The 1,011-nt window shown below is 38.5% G+C and overlaps 1 protein-coding gene across 1 annotated transcript in view; it reads left to right on the top strand.

The window, feature by feature from the left end:
* Positions 1-1,011, top strand: part of MEIKIN (meiotic kinetochore factor) — a 151,681-nt gene that overhangs the window by 33,768 nt on the left and 116,902 nt on the right. The window contains exon 6 of the mRNA XM_042781380.1: positions 678-797. Coding sequence (XP_042637314.1) covers positions 678-797 — 120 coding nt within the window. The remainder of the gene's footprint in view (positions 1-677; positions 798-1,011) is intronic.

The following is a 1,011-nucleotide window of genomic DNA, read 5'->3' as shown; positions in this document are numbered from 1 at the left end:
GGTCAATGTCATGAGACAAAGTGTATATGATCTGCTGTATGGAAAGTGTATTTGCTCTGTAAATTTTCACCCAAATCACAATTTTTTTAAAAAAACCTGATGTTAGGAAATAATATAAGTACGGTCTTTAGAGATATGTTATTTAATGAGATTCAGGAATAACTTACATATAAGATGTAAGAGCCAGTTGGCCTGTATGCTGCCTGTCTCTTAAAACAGTTATCTTGGGGCAAAAATTTAGTAAGGAAAGCGGGATTACAGAACCAAAATAGGCCAAAAACTATACTAATCTACATTACTCTCCTGATGCCATCAAGGTTTGCCTTTTTTTTCTGTCTTACTCAAAACCACCTTTAATTACCATATTTAGCACCCTAACCAAAAACAGACTCACTGCCACTGAACTGATTCCAATTCATAGTGAGAACCTATAGGACAGAGTAGAACTGACTCATAGGTTTTCTAAGGCTGTAAATCTTTACAGAAGCAGACTGCCTCATCTTTCTCCTGCAGAGTGGCTAGTGGGTTTGAACCAACAACCTTTTGTTTAGCTGAATGCCTTAACCAGTGTGCCACCAGAGCTCCTTATTCAGGGCCCTAAAGGAGGAGAAAAGGTAACCTGTCACTTATGTGTTGTTGCTCAAAATTTTAAGCCATTTCAACCGCTTTTTGTTTAGATTGGGAGTGTCTCAAGTTGGAAGAACATGTGCAATGTAGGAATTCCACTCTTCTGGACAGTAGTAAAGCAGTAGCAATAGAGAAGGCATCGCAGTTTTCAAACCTCTCTGCCATTTTAGGTGAGTTTCACATTCTTTTTTCTTATGTCATCTATGTTGGAAAAACAAAGTTTATTTTTTCCCTTGAATGGTTCCTAAGGTAAAATCAATTAGGATTGTCTTTGGTTACAAATAATATCTGACTTGTTGTTGTTGTTATGTGCCGTCGAGTCAGCCCTGACTCATAGCGACCCCTCCTTGGGTTTCCGAGGCAGTATCACTACGGAAGTAGGAT

The sequence above is a fragment of the Orycteropus afer genome, unplaced genomic scaffold, assembly GCF_000298275.1.
Source record: "Orycteropus afer afer isolate SDZICR_OR568_19922 unplaced genomic scaffold, OryAfe1.0 scaffold00112, whole genome shotgun sequence".
Taxonomy (NCBI): domain Eukaryota; kingdom Metazoa; phylum Chordata; class Mammalia; order Tubulidentata; family Orycteropodidae; genus Orycteropus; species Orycteropus afer.
This window is presented reverse-complemented; position numbering and strand designations above follow the sequence as displayed.